Source organism: Papaver somniferum, unplaced genomic scaffold (assembly GCF_003573695.1).
Source record: "Papaver somniferum cultivar HN1 unplaced genomic scaffold, ASM357369v1 unplaced-scaffold_125, whole genome shotgun sequence".
Taxonomy (NCBI): Eukaryota; Viridiplantae; Streptophyta; class Magnoliopsida; order Ranunculales; family Papaveraceae; genus Papaver; species Papaver somniferum.
In genome coordinates this window covers 17,833,328-17,847,551 of record NW_020621603.1, presented here as the reverse complement: position 1 = coordinate 17,847,551, position 14,224 = coordinate 17,833,328, and the positions used below count along the sequence as shown (strand labels likewise).

At 36.8% G+C, this 14,224-nt stretch overlaps 2 protein-coding genes and 1 long non-coding RNA gene across 10 annotated transcripts; 1 reads left to right on the top strand and 2 right to left on the bottom strand.

The window, feature by feature from the left end:
* Positions 1-849: 849 nt before the first annotated feature.
* LOC113331381 lies at positions 850-1,347 on the bottom strand. The gene is made up of 3 exons (XM_026578091.1): positions 1,264-1,347; positions 1,081-1,164; positions 850-993 (listed from the first exon to the last, which is right to left on the bottom strand). The coding sequence occupies exons 1-3, from the start codon at positions 1,339-1,341 to the stop codon at positions 850-852; spliced, it is 306 nt and encodes a 101-aa protein (XP_026433876.1). The 5' UTR covers positions 1,342-1,347.
* A 691-nt stretch (positions 1,348-2,038) lies between these two features.
* On the bottom strand, positions 2,039-5,802 carry LOC113331193. Of its 8 annotated transcripts, none has more exons than XR_003350769.1 (9): positions 5,536-5,802; positions 4,714-4,817; positions 4,297-4,462; positions 4,055-4,119; positions 3,329-3,407; positions 3,107-3,210; positions 2,967-3,022; positions 2,652-2,879; positions 2,039-2,558 (listed from the first exon to the last, which is right to left on the bottom strand). It is a non-coding gene; the product is annotated as an uncharacterized LOC113331193 (long non-coding RNA). The 8 variants fall into 8 exon arrangements; XR_003350766.1 differs by having other exon boundaries at positions 4,049-4,116; XR_003350772.1 differs by having other exon boundaries at positions 3,398-3,407; positions 4,049-4,116.
* LOC113331192 lies at positions 5,150-7,104 on the top strand. Its single transcript, XM_026577934.1, has 2 exons — positions 5,150-5,638; positions 6,452-7,104. Exons 1-2 carry the CDS (start codon positions 5,559-5,561, stop codon positions 6,789-6,791), a joined length of 420 nt encoding a protein of 139 aa, XP_026433719.1. The 5' UTR covers positions 5,150-5,558; the 3' UTR covers positions 6,792-7,104.
* Positions 7,105-14,224: the final 7,120 nt, after the last annotated feature.

The window sequence follows — 14,224 nt, the reverse complement described above, 5'->3', positions numbered from 1 at the left end:
AATAATTATGTCAAACCAAAAAAAAATACACAAATTTACAGATAAAAAAATCGTAGTTGCCGATAGTATTGGTTTACACAAATATACAGACAAAAAAAAAATCAAGAATAGTTAAAGCTTACTCTAATTCTAGAGATCAAATGAAGATATATGATATATCTTAATTTATATATTGAGAAATAAAAAAGAAGGAAGACGGGAAGAAAAAAGTCGAGTAGCAGCAGCTGTAGTTGGGGGTGGAGAAGGGAGGCGGCTGAGAGAAGGAGAAAGAGAAAGAGGGAGAGTATCATAATGAAATATTAGATTTAGAGTTTCTATTTATCCTCTAAATTAATGGGTAGAATCTAATATTTTTAAATCCATGGTAGAAATTAAGTTTAAAAATTAATCGGTTCCTCAATGGTTTTTGGTTCGGTTTTCAGGTCAAACCAAAACCAAACCAATAATGTCGGTTTTTCAACATTTTTTACCAAACCAATCCAAATCTAAATGGTTTGGTTCGGTTTCTTGCTTATTGGTCTGGTTCGGTCGGTTTCCAACGGTTAACCGACACCACGTTCAGCCCTAAGTCTGGGATTATTCTCACTGTTGTTGGAAATATATGGACAGATTTTATTAAAGACCAAAGAAAGATTATAATACAAGAAGAAGAGAAGTCAGACATTCCTGACAACTCAAACAACAAAGAACATCAAAAAAAAAAAAAAAAAAAAAAGACTCAATACAAGTCTGGCGAAACAAAAAAGCCAAGAGAAAAATTCATCTGCTGGTGATTACGTTGTTTCTTGACACAAAAAGCCCATGGTAATGATACTTATTTGGAGGCACAAAGTCTGCCCAAAGCCCGTCCTATTGACCTGCCCAGACGGCCGAACATGTGGCGGTCTCCCTTAGGATGCTGACTTTTGGTGGTGGTGGCGGACGATATTGGCTTTTCATGGTGGTGATCCTTGCGATGATGACGACAGGAGAAAAACTCAGCGTCTCCAGTGACTGTTTGGATCAGAAATTTAGACCAAGAAAATAGAAGAAACAACTCCCGCAAGCAAATATAATTTAATAAAATGAATGTTCACGTACCTTCTGGAATGATCGATCAAGTTGTGCTATGGCTTTGTGCAAATACCCATAGAGCACATATTCAGTCTCCTCGTCTAAATGGAACTAGTGACGAGAACAAACAAGAAAATTAGGGGTTTAAAAAAAGGAACGTAAATCAAAATGCAGGAGTAGAATAACAAGAGATGACGATATGATGCTCACGATTCGACTAAAATGTCTAATCTCTTCTATCGTCCTTGCACCTTTTTGTAAGGTTACAAATATTGATTCCGAATCCATTTTTCCACCGTGCTTTCTGTTATGGTGCCGGTATCGCCTACAATGACGACAATCGCACCACAAGTGGTCGCGCATACAACGCCGACAATCACAGCACAACTCAGCACTGGCGTCTTTGATTATCTGTGATCAGAAATTTAATACATAAATAAATAAAGTTAAATAAGAAACAATATATCATTTAAGATCATAAAACCTCATGAGATGAATGTACGTACCTGCCGAAAAGATGTACGCAGTCCAGTATAAGCTTTAGCCACTGACCTATCAAACGCAGCTTCATCCTTCTTGATGTTGTTTAAGTCTATCTAATAACCATGATTACAAACAACAAGATTAGGGGTTTTGAAAAAGGAATAGAAACCAAAATTCAGATTAGAATAACAAGAGATGACGATATGATGCTCACTTCTCCAAAGAGATGATCGATGGTATGAAGGGTCCTACTAAAACCTTTCGCTATGGATATCATATCCCTTTTTACGTACCCAAACTGTGTCACTAAGGCGTATAGTTCCATCTTTAATCGTTTTTATTCTTTTGTTCTGATTATAACTCAAACAGAAAAACAAATATACAGTAAATATTGTAAAAATCTAACGATATATATAAGCATAATGGCGCCCGTTAGTGAAACATTGCAACCATTTGGGAACAGTCACACCCATTAATGAAACACTACTTATTATCAGGGAAATAGATGTGTTCTATCGGAAATAAAAAAAGAAAAGACAACATTCAGATTAACTCATGACGGTATCTTAGTTTGTACATAAGAGTTAACTATGAAAATGATGAACACCATTCATTCATTCATTCATTCAGATTAACGGAGTGTTCTTTTGCCCACAAAAAGACAACATATTTGAGAAAATACAGTTGTCTTAGTATTTTTGTCTCATTTACCTTAACAATATCTTTTCAACTACTGTACTAGCAAAACATTCCATCAAATCTAAATTTTTCACCCATTTGTAAGTATATCTCAGTGTCTGACTCCATGAATAAGCCAGACACCTTGCCCCACAATTCATCCTTTGCTGCGATCAGCTGCATTACTGCTATCCTTATCCTTTGAAAGGATCCCCTAATTTGCTTCTCAAGCTCCAATTCTGATTTCACAAGAAGCATTTTAGGAAGAGTCATGCAGTTGAATAAGAGACATGAATTTCGGAAAACCCCATCGCCACCAGCAGGTACAAATTGTCTTTTTCTATCTACAGAACCAACAAACATCCAAAACTTCAACTTATTACGATGCATTGGGTGAAATATGCTTCGTTAGCAGTGGAGAGAGAGAGAGACCGGACCTTATCTATAACTGACACAATCCGCGCCTTTTTCCCTTCTTTCTTGGCTCCCTTGCTTCAGCAATACCTGTCCACACAGGGTTTTTTACTAGAAGATGGGAGGGTTTTTTCCACTTCCACCAACTTTCTTCCTCCTGAAAGATAAAGAGATTCACAACTTCTCTTTTGTCTATCTGTTTCCCCGTTTAGATAACAGATACAAGTCTTGGACAGTCTCCGTGTACATCACTGCATACAATGTTGCAGAGAATTAGTTATCACTCAAGTGACTCAAAAACCATGGAATCCTATTATTAAGAAGAGATCATAGAGAACCTCGTCAACGGAGCAGGTTCATTGTCTCGAGTGGAGTACATACACATCTTAAAGTCCTAAAAATGACAATGCTCATCAGATCTATGCTGGACTAGAAGGAAAAAAAGCGTGTGCCAGATTAGACCAGAGAAAGACCAAACCTGAATCCCAACTTTTCTCCGACATTTCTCAATTCTGTATCCATCGTAATCGCTATCGCAACCCAGTTTCTGGAGCATAAGAGGAGCACTTCTCCTTGTGTTATCTGAAGATTAAAAGATGATTAAGTGGATAAAGTTATATATGCACAACACACAACAATCTCAAAGATAAGATTAAACTAGGAAGATTAATTTGACTTAGTTACTCCTCAGATTGTTTACCAAACTTGACGCATTTTCTTTTTTGTTCTATTGCCCCTTATTCAAAGCATTTCAATCAAAGATTATTACCACACAGAGTCTGCAACAAATAACAACATAAGTATAGAGTTTCCACAACCATCTGAGCTCCAAATGAAAATTTCGAAAAAAAAAACGAAACACCATGCGTTTACCATATAATAATCACATCAACAGAGTTAGGTGTAAATTTGAAAATTCAGAACACTAATGTCAAAACCAGTGTAATTATATACAAACATGTGCTCACAGAATAGTGCAACACCATCATCACAAAATAGTGCCATACTCATATATTACTTTTTACGTCTAAGTCGGCCCTTTAACTGAGTATTTCCTTAGTTTAACGATAGAGAGACGAAATTGATTGCAAAAACAAATTCACCCAATGAATATGTCTTGGGTAGTGTATGCAATAATAAGCAGGAATATGAACTTGAGTGTTTCAGAAGAAAGCTCTCTTCTTTGTGCCCCTAGAATCAATTGTGTGCTTTTGCAAGTTGGTTTGTATTTTGACAGTTTTCTCGCAGCATTTTCAGTCTTCTTCGTGTATAATTCCAGAAGCATAAAAAAATGTGACTATTGAAATAGTAAATTCAATTTATTGTCTCAAGGGAATTAACCTGAGTAGCAAAAGAACTGTATAAAATATAAAGCATCCAAGAACAAATAGTTCAAAATGTAAATGCAAGTAAATCTCACTCTGACCACTTGCATCTCCTCGAGTCGCCAGTAGATAAGTGCTTTGTTGGTGGATATAACATGCCATTCTGCTATATAAGGAAACAAGTTAGTTCACAGGTCATGCAAAGACGGAATACCTTTCAACTTCAAAGGTTTAACAAAGTAATGAGAAAAAATAGTTCGCATAGAAAGAACGAACTAAACTGAAATGTGTTGGACTGCAGTTGCAGTGCTCCAATCTTTAAAGAGTAACCGGGAGAACTCACCACTAAATTGGGACTCAAATGATCCTTGTGGCAATGGACTCAAATGATCCTTCTTCTTCTTCTTCTTCTTCTTCTTCTTCTTCTTAATTCTTAATTGCCAATGGAGTTCGGAACAGAAGTTGTAAGATACCAAGGGGCACTGCCCCAATGGAGATGATTGTGGAACCTGAAATAGGAGTTGTTCTAGTAAGAAAATGAAATTATGTGTGTTCACATTCAAAAGCAGATAAAAATCCTAACTCATTTACGCCAATACTGAGCATTGTCTAAAGCTCCTATCAACACAAGCCTTTCATTCTCATCAGCTAACTAATCACTTACAACAGATTACAAACAACACAAAACAAAATTGGCATTTGGAAACGGAATAAATCAAAATTCTAAATCAGAGTAACAAGAAATGACAATGATACTCACATTTTGTTTAAGTTGATACAGGTTTACAGGTTTTGCAAGGTAAACCTTTCTAATAAGGTTGGAAGATCTTCAACAGCTATATCCATATTAACTTCTTTACGGTTCTGCATTTGAAAATTGTTAAGCATAAACAAAGAATCCAAAATAGAGAACATAGTGAATGATGCAGGATGCAGAATTCTTATATACATGGATGGATGTGAATGTGCTTGAGTCATGAATAGACACAATGTTTGATGAAACATCGCAATAGTTCAAGAAATAACTAGATAATCTCTTCTATGACAATGAAAACATTGTGATGTTTCATGAAACAACACAATTATTCAAGAAATAACTAGATCTTCTTTACTACAATAATGCAAACATTGTGATGTTTCATGAAACAACACAATGATTCAAGAAATAACTAGATCTTCTCTACTAGAATAATTCAAAGGCAATATAAACCTACTCAAAATCTAGATGGTTGAATTGGGATGCAGTTGTGCGGGACATAAATCCACTTTTTAAATTTTTTTTCTTTCCTCATTGTCTAAGCCATTGACCTATAAAATCAATCATTCTTCGATACTCCCCTCGTCACCTCTTCCAAACCAAAACACAGAATTCCCATTCTCACCTAAAAAAAACTTCTACTTCTCACCATCATCATCAATAACAAGAAATCTCAATTTCAATTAAGAATAGTGAAGAAGAAGGTGATAATGAGAATTCAAGAACTACTGCTACTACTGTAACTAGAATATAATCACGAAAAATCAAAAACCCAACAACGAATTAGCGGTGGCAAAACAAAAATCAAGAATTGAGTTTAATTACCCAAGAAGAAAGTGAAGGGCCTCATGAAATTTGCGATCTTTTTGATGGAAGTATTTGAATTTCTCACCGAACACGTAGAATCTTCATGGATGATTTCTCCCAGGTATTTGATCGTTTCTTCTGTTTTGAGTTCTTTTTTTGTTTTGAAATTCGATGATTTACTCCCAGGTGATGATTTCTGAATCATTCTTCAGCGAAAAAGAAGTAGATTGATTGATGATGTTTGGTTTTCTGGTTTTGTTTAGGGTTTGTTTGTTTTACTGTAAATAGAAGAGTATTGAAATTGATTGGACATTTTTTATAAACCCACAATAATATACTCACGGCCGTGTCAATTACACTCTACTTACACCGTAGTGATTTTTTGTCTTGCACTGGTTCTGGCATTTTTATGGTTTTGATTCGATCGATTACCCGCCTGTTTTGTTTATTCGATCGATTACCCGCCTGGCATATTTAGCCAGGAAATGGGAGAACATTTCGTAAGTCTGGCTGTTGCTGCATTTTCTTTTTGTTGCAAAACGAACAAATTTTATTAAGACCAAAATAAAGATTACAGACAGTCCTGACAACTCAAACAACAAAAAAACATGAGAAAGAAAAAATAAAGATCTATCTTCTAGCGCTTCGTCTGTGCTTTTTGCGGTGATGGCGGTCTCTCGAAGGATGACAATAATAACACCAATCGGAAGTGCTTGCATCAAGTCTGTTTAGAACAGAAATTCAGACCAAAAAAAAAGATTAAATTGTAAATCCAAACTCTATTGAGCAATAATAAGAAACATATAGCCGATGTATCTTTAAGAGATGAGATTTTGGATATACGTACCTTTCTATAAGACCAAACTCTCTTGAGCAATAATAAGAAATTCATAATGCCCCTCATGTGTCCTAAATGCTGTCTTCGGAATATCAGGTTCATGTACTCGAAGTTGATGGAAGCCAGACAACAGCTTCTCTCTCTTCTTAAGCACAATTTAGTTGAAGCACAAGCTCGGATGAAGAAAAATTCAGATCTTAAGAGAATCGATAAAGATTTTGCTGTAGGGGATTGGGTATATCTTAGGTTACAGCCATATCGTCAATCTTCATTGGCTCTTCGGCGTGCAATTAAATCAAGTCCTCGCTCCTATGGAGTTGTGGCGTATAAATTGGAGCTTCCAAAGAGTCGAAAATACACCCAATATTCCATGTATCTTATCTTAAGAAGTGTTTGGGTCCTCTACACCAATCTCAACAACACCTTCCTCCGGTGAACGAAGATTTGGAAGTCCAGCCTTACTCTGAAACTGTTTTGGCTGAGCATAAAGGAAATCTCACCTTCACAAAGTTGTTGGGTCAGTGGAAAGGGACCTCTACAGCAGATGCTACTTGGATGAATTACTATAATCCTGATGAGGACAAGGTTTTTCCAAGGGAGGAGGATTGATACGCCCTGGATATATTAGCAGACTACACGTATATGTTGTACTTATCCTACTAGTAAGATCAGTTGCTACAGTTAGTTGGTTATTATCTAAACCTATTGTTATTTATGTCTGAATGCTTATCTAATAAAGACATGATGAATTTGCCTATTATCTCCTCTGAGTTCTTCCCCTACTTTCTGAATTCTTCTTCTCTTCTCATCTGATTTCTATGTTATGGCTTCCTGATCTCTTCTTTTTCTGTAAACTTCTCTTATCACCTAGTCTGGACCTATCGTAAATTGAAGAGCACATGAATGTTATAGTTTTTTTTTTTTTTTTTTCTTTTTTCAATCGTTTTTAGGTATTAGAGCTGTATTATACAACTAGTTTCGCCTACAACGTTTTCTTCATCTACATCTGAAACCACCACAAGTTCCTATATACATATAGCTAAGATTATATACATTTGATCAAATACTATACATTTGAATTCGGAAATTTCAAATACTCACTGCAGTTTGATCAATAGAAACAGAAACAAGGAAATCCAAATTTGCAGAGCAGAGGGAGATGGGAGAGAGATACTGGATGGCATGGGCATGTCCATTCAATGGCTTCACACATTCCTCTGAAACTTGTACTTTACCATCAAGAACAAACAGTTATCACAGTTCGAAAACGATCTGAAACAGATTGAATATGCTAGCTAACAGAATATAACTGAGAAACCGGCACAACTAACGCTGATGCACCTCCAGGGACTTGCATGTTTATTCCTAGTGAAGAAGCATTTATGAATTTTCAGTTTCAGTGCAGGTAATCGAGATAATAATAATACCTGGGGGAAAGACGAATGCACTCAACCGAGTCAGGGTGAGATGACAGAGAATTAAGCACCTGAGAGGAAATAAAAACATTTTAGAAACTGATTCTATAAATTTCACTAATGCTGTAAAGCTTATGCCTATTTACCACCATACAAGTAAGCACAATTTTCTGCAGGTTTACATAAATCTAGAGAAGAAATAATAAATGATTGAGAAGATAGTGAAAGACAATAAATAACAAGCAAGACATTGGTAATGAAGGAAACATACCTTCCCAGTTATTAAGTTCACTAAACAGAGCCATCCTTCGACCCTGTTATACTAATCGTGTCACAAAGATCAGTGGTACTAATCGTGTGGATATTTCTAGAGATTCACACTAGTGAAAAACCAAACGGATAAATTAAGAGGAGATATTATTCTCATGAGGTGGAGAACTCAACAACTATAATCAGTAGAACAGTAGGCAGTAGGCATCTACATGTAAAGGATTGAACTATGATGAGCCACATATCTGTACCTCTGCAACTAAATTTCATGGCATAATCCTAAATTTACAATGTAATCAAAGAAATCAACTAGGAGGAGGATTAGTATTGAATATAACCTTTAACCTGATGATGTGTTCTTCTTCTTCTCAGTGCCGACATAGTGCTCATCATATCCAAAATTTGTATGTACTCATCTCTGCCAGTTCCTTTGGTCCTTCGAGCAACAACCCATCTTTCTTTGTTGGGGCAGGAACAACAGTTGTGGGAGGAGTAGGGGTGGTGGAGCAATCCGAACTATCTGCAATTTTAGATGTTGAAATTGAGGGCTCGTTGTTGATGGGAAAGAGCTGATCAAGTATTATTTTGCACTCTTTTACCAGTTTGCAAAGTAGGCCTGTGGTATAGAATGCCTGCTGCAAAACCCTCGGGATGAAGGGCAAACGAATGAAACCCCTGTTCTCTTATCATATATTTTCAGTATCTTCACCAAGCCTGCATATAAAAGGGCACCGTAAAATGTCAGCAGAAAGTTCAACATGCTCGAGTTGAATATTATGCATAAAAAGCATTTTAAATGAATAAAACACTGCTGTCCATTATGAAGTCCGATTAGAGTACTGGAAATATGTTGCTTTAATAAGACAAGTACTAAATAGCTTGGAGTTAAAGCCATACGAAAAAAGCATACACAAGTCAGAGATATTAATGTACTTGTTTAGGAATCCAGGTAAAAAATGATTTGGGCGTATAATTCATGACTGAACCAAGCTCAATATACATGCTCCTGCACTCCTACAGGAGGATTAATATTAAATAATTACCTTTAATTCTGATGAAGTATTCTTCTCCTTCTGAATGTTGACATAGTACTCTTCAATCTCTGCCAATTTCTTTAGTCCTCTGAGCAACAACCCATCTTTCTTTGTTGGGGCAGGAACAAACGTTCTGGCAGGAGTTAGTACAGCGATTCACATGTTCAAATTGAGGACTCGTTGATGTTGTAACCGAGGACTCATTGTCGATGGGGAACAGGCAGCATCAGGGGTGGTGTTGCAATCTGCTAATGCTGCCATTTCTATGCAACTTGCATGTCTAGATTGAAGCATTGATTTTGGGTTTTGAATTTAGACGCCAACCAAATCTGGTGACAAACATTTTATTGAAAATTATTGAACCACCACCGGCGATAATAAGTTATTAGGGCTTGTTTCTTTCTTTTTGTTCTCTCTAAACAGACGAAGGAGGCGGAGGCATCGTTTGGATGGACTTGTGGTCAAGAGTTAACTTATAATCGTTGATTTTCTTTTTATGTAACGTCTGCACTGTAGCCCGTTTTATGGCTGACCGCATTTACTGATGGACGGTTGTGATGTTAACCTATCATAGCTAGTGTGATTTGGTGCATTTGTCTCGGGTGCAACTGTTAAAAACCAACATTTATCGTGGCTGCTAAGGCTTAGTCTATGGTGCGCTAATCTAGCCGTTATATTAGCAGTCCATGTCAGCTAGGACAACATCCTAAATCCTATAGAAGTTCTAATCTAGCATACTAGTTGCTGAATAAAATAGCGATGGGTGCTGAACCAAATAGCGTTTGACCAGTCAATTAATTGACTTTGGTGAACTTGCAAACATCGCTACACAATTTTATTTTCCAAAACAACTAAGAGTAGTTCCTATGGAATGAACAAACCTGAAGTTTGTTCATTTTGCTCCCACTATGGAACGAACAAACATAAAAAATGGATGTTCAAATCAACAAATATGTTGTTTTGAACATTGAGTCGGAACATCCAGCGCGTGTCTGTGGTAAAGACCGGCGGCATTGCTACCAACGCTGGCGTCAGAAGGAAAAACGTCAGCGTTTGTACACCCAACGCGCGACATGAATTAAAGCGCCAGCGCTCGTAACAAAAACACCAGCGTCTGACCCAATGGTGCCAACGGCTCAATCTGAACGGCTGCAAAAACTTGTAGTCCAACGGTTACATTTTTTGAAATCTATAAATACTCCTCATTTCAACTCTAAATTCACACATTCTACACATTCTTCACTATCAAATCATCTACAAAAATGCCTCCCAGAGTTCGTGCTGTTAGATACACTCAACAAGAGGATTTAGCTATTTGCAGAGCCTACATTTTTCAAACACAAGATGTTGCCGCTGATGTTGCTACCGGTAGGAATGTATCACAATCGACGTTCTCGGAGAAAGTTCTTGAAATGTTCGTTGCTGAAACGATGAACATTAATAGGCGTGATTTTCACGGATTGACACATCGTTTTAGTGTAATTAGTTGTAATGTATTGGAGTTCATCGCTCAACTAATGGAGAATCACAAAAATAATATCAACGGTGAAGCCGAACATGAAGTCGAACCCAGAACTCTAGCGATGTGGCCAGCATCTCAACGCGGTCGTCTTTTCAAATTCCATGTTTTTTTCAACATTCTTAGGGTGCTCATCAAATACGATCCCTACATCGCCCTTGGAATTCCACCACCCGCCGAGAATTGACACCTATGTAGTAGTTGTTTTAATTTGATGTATTTCTTTTATTCTCATGTATGATGTGGTTGTTCAATGCAGTATGTTTTTATTTATGAAATTGATGGTGCAATGTTTAATCGAGGAAAATTTTAAAGTACTTGATATTGATAGTTTTAGATAATCGTAATAACACAAAATAAAAAACAAATTAAATAACATAATACCATAGTGAATCGATTTGTCATACAACTTCAATCAGCCCACTCCACCAAAAAACACCTGGGACATTCCCAGATGTTCCTTCCATATGTGTCTTCTTCAAAAGATGTCCGCAAATGCATAAAAGTCTTGCAACCGGGCTTTGAGCATGTACTGATTCTCTGTCGACAATGTTTGTATTCGTGATCTCCATATCCACAATGCTTGCAGTGTAATAGCTCCTTCTTCAATTTGGCTTTAAGTTTGAAGTTTTTGCAGAGTGTTGCAATCTTTTCTTCTTGTTCTTCTCTTTTAATCTTCATAGCATCATCCAGCATATGTGGTTCCTATGGACGGGATCTTGACATTGCAAATACCTGAGCTTTTCCGGTTGTGATTCAATCACCATTCTGATGCGTGAACAACCTTCCCGCGGACACTTTGAATACATCCAAGAACATTGCATAAGACTGTGGTTATCCATGAAACATAATGGACAAACCTCTTTTGCTTCGACACATAATATTTGCTTCGTTTTGCCTTTAGAAAACATGGTGTATGTTGAGAAAGAAATCGGATGGTTTGGTTTAGAATAAAACCCGTATTTATAATAGAAAATAGGCGTTGGTAATTCAAACGGGCGGTTTTGGTAAAGTCGCGCGGTTTTACTACAAGCGCCAACTTCTATGTAATTCAAATGGGCGCTTAAAGGAAAGACGCCAGCGCTTTACTTCAAACGCCGACGGCCATATTTCCAATGGGTCACTTTTCTTTCTTGACCTATAAATTTCATTCCTCACATATCCAAAATTACATATTCTTCTTCTTCTTTTTTGCTAAATCTCTCCTCCTTTGCAGAAATGTTGTTAGAAATCGTGGTCCCAAGTTTACTCAAGAAGAGGATATAAGTCTATGCAAAGCATATTTCTTTCATAGGGTAATTATTGGTGTTGTTATTTCTCATGGAGAACTTTTTTCAATGTTCGTCTCACTGACGGGAAACCCAAGAAACTGAGATGCTCGTCGATTGCGTCCTTGTTTTCATTCTATTAGGCTTGCAGTCCAGCAATTTCTTGCTCTGGTAATGGAAATTGATCGAGAAAAGTTCATCGGTGTAACTGAAGATGAAGTGATCCAAACAGCTCTTGATAATTGGGAGGAAGCTCACGGTAAGCCTTTTCGTTACGAAGCGTGTTTCAGAATTCTAAAAGATTGTCCATCTCAAGCACATCGTTACTGCACTCGAATGTCGCTGCCGGTCTTTATAATGTAAGAAGATGTTGCTCTTGTTCGATGTTGGTTACATCGTATGATGAGACCAATGGACAATTATAATTTATGGGAAAGAGTATTGGGACATTTTGTAGCATCGCGGAACGAAGCCATAAGAAACAGTAAGAGCCTAGAACTAAGAATTGCATTTATCACTAAGGAAGTCAAACATTATACGGAAGTTTTGTGGATGGTTCACGGTAGCTATTCTGGATTATCCAACGAAGAACTGGTGAGTATCTTCCCTTTTTACTCACTGATCAACTGCATTATAAATATATGAACTTGTTTTTTCTATGTTTTACAGAAAACCATCGCTCAGACCAAGTTTACTGAAGAAAGCGGAAGGGAGTTTAAGCATTTTGAAAGATATGAACTCTACAGAGAGAATGTCGCTGGATTTGATGTAGTTTGATGTTTTTGTTTTGGATTTGATATTATTTGCAAGTTCAAATTGTAATAAATTTCGTTTAATCTGAAGTGAAAATCTCTATTTTAAAATCTAAAATATTTTCATTCATTGATGCCAATTTTTTTACAAGATATAAACTTAGGAAATAATAAAACGTATTAAACAACTTCAATAAAAAATCAAGTACAAGTTTTGGCCTCCTGTTTATCTTCATTTGACGTATCTTCCATTCAACGCGCTCTTTGACAGTTTCGCGTTTGTTTTTGAATTTTTGATTGTTAACTTTCAAAACTGGAGCTCTTCTTTGCCTTTTAGCGGAACATTTCCTTGGAGCAACTTCAAAAACTTGCACTTCCCTCTTATAATTTTCAATATTTTTAAAACTCCCACATATCTTAGAAACGACAGCTTCAAGTTTTGGATCGCAAAAAAGTGTGATCGCCTTTTCAGCCATTAAGAAATAGATTTTAGAAGAGAAAATTCAAGAGAAGTGAATTTTGGTGTGAGTGAATTGTTTGAAATTGATGTGAATTTATAGAAGTAAAAAGTGAATTTCGAATTAAAAAAAAAACTACTCGTTGGCGTTTTTGCTAGAAACGCCAGCGTTATACGCTCGAACGCCGCGTTCAATCCTTGATCGCCAGCGTTTCTCCTTCCGCGCGCTTGATTATTTAACGCCAACTGCTTTACCATAGTGGAAAACTCGTTTGGCCATCCACCTGGCTGAACAAACACATGAGTTTGTTCATTCTCATAGGAATTTCTCTAATTATTATCATTTTCTTTTCCATCTTTTCCTCTCTCTCCATATTTTCCTCTCTCTCCAATCACATCACGTTCCTCTCTCTCCATCACACTCTTGCGCATTATTGATAAAGGACCATGATGTGTGTAGACTCGTAGGATAACATGGATTTTTTAATCACCATCAACATTTGCACTTCACACTGACAGTATAGGACGTGTGAATAGCTATGATGTGTAGGACTCATAGCTATAATTATAATACTTTCCTCTCTCTTCATCATACAACGCGGAATGGTTCAACGAAAAGGTAGTTTTTTCCACGATGAACCATTCAGCGCTTCAATCTCGTTGCTAGTTGAACCGCGAGTACATGGTAGGAGAGAGAACTAGTGTTAACAAATAGACCATTTTTTTGAACTGCAACACTTTTCTGCTAATCTAGCAGCTCAATCTAGCCCATATGACTTAGTCTAACGAGGGTGCTAGATTACTGGGAGGGTATCGAAATATATTTATAGTTACAAAACAAGAGTGTTTGGCGTGTTACGCAACAGTTGAGATATATTCATTCTTTTAATTTTAATTGGGGGCTAGGATCTTCCTTTCCTCTTCCGGTTTGATCAAGCATATACACATCCAACAAGTGTAATTGGTGGTAGGATTTAGTGAACTTCTTAGACATTTTATGTCTCCCACTTAACTGCATTTAGTTCCCCTTTTCAATTTGTTAAACCCTCTTTATTATCAAACCTCAAGAAAGGAATCGAATGGGTTTTCATATACATTTAATGTTACAAACAAGTATTTGATTTATCTCCAACCTTATCTTCTATAATACCTCT